The sequence below is a fragment of the Penaeus monodon genome, chromosome 24, assembly GCF_015228065.2.
Source record: "Penaeus monodon isolate SGIC_2016 chromosome 24, NSTDA_Pmon_1, whole genome shotgun sequence".
In the NCBI taxonomy this organism is placed as follows: Eukaryota; Metazoa; Arthropoda; class Malacostraca; order Decapoda; family Penaeidae; genus Penaeus; species Penaeus monodon.
This window is the reverse complement of record NC_051409.1, coordinates 5,015,298-5,016,073: the sequence shown is the minus strand read 5'-3', so window position 1 is coordinate 5,016,073 and position 776 is coordinate 5,015,298. Positions and strand designations below refer to the sequence as shown.

The window sequence follows — 776 nt, the reverse complement described above, 5'->3', positions numbered from 1 at the left end:
CAAAGAATCACCTACATTGCTTGCTTACGGAAATCCTTCATTTTCGTGCATTTAAGCAATGTATTTACTTCTTTGTATATTTTTTGTTAATTGACTTATACATTTCATCATTGTATATTCACGTTTTAATGTACTTTTGCTGACCTACTGCTCTTCATATATATATCTCCCATTTTATGCCATTTTGCACAGACCTAAACATATTTTATTATTGTATATACCCTTCTACGTATTTTTCCACTGACCTAACATATTTTTCCTCCCTCCTGTGCCATAGAAACCTACCATGATGCCCTCAACGTGGACAGCGACAGTGCTAATAGTGGTGGCCGCGTCGGTGCTTACGGAGGGCGCCGCTACCCCGGTTCGATCGCCTTCCTCCCTCGCTCGGTTCCTCGCTCCCGTTGTTAGACATCGGGTAAACTGTCTGATCTGTTTATTAATATGTTGTAAGAGATTATTATTATTATCTTAATGGTCTGTTAGATTGGTGAGTTATGCATGTCCTTTTTTTTTAATGGTGGTGATGGCAGTTTATGTCGTTGCTCACAGAGTCTTTGTCTTTGTTGTAAGAACAGCTTATCACTATCTCTGCCCATAACACCCTTCCCTCCTCCTCTCCTCCCCCCTGCCCCCAGCTCGAGGAAGGCCGCCTCCCCGCCGCCCTGGTCGAGGAACTGGTGGCCGATTTTGAGGACCCCGAACTCATGGATTTCCACGACGCCGACAAACGCCAGTTCGACGAGTATGGACACATGAGGTTCGGCAAGCGCGCT

General features: G+C 45.0%; 1 protein-coding gene across 1 annotated transcript in view; it reads left to right on the top strand.

The window, feature by feature from the left end:
• LOC119588818 (drosulfakinins-like) overlaps positions 1-776 on the top strand; it is a 20,979-nt gene that overhangs the window by 11,466 nt on the left and 8,737 nt on the right. Inside the window, exons 2-3 of the mRNA XM_037937465.1 lie at positions 278-418; positions 639-776. The exon at positions 639-776 is cut by the window's right edge and continues 80 nt beyond it. Coding sequence (XP_037793393.1) covers positions 287-418; positions 639-776 — 270 coding nt within the window. The 5' untranslated portion in view covers positions 278-286. The remainder of the gene's footprint in view (positions 1-277; positions 419-638) is intronic.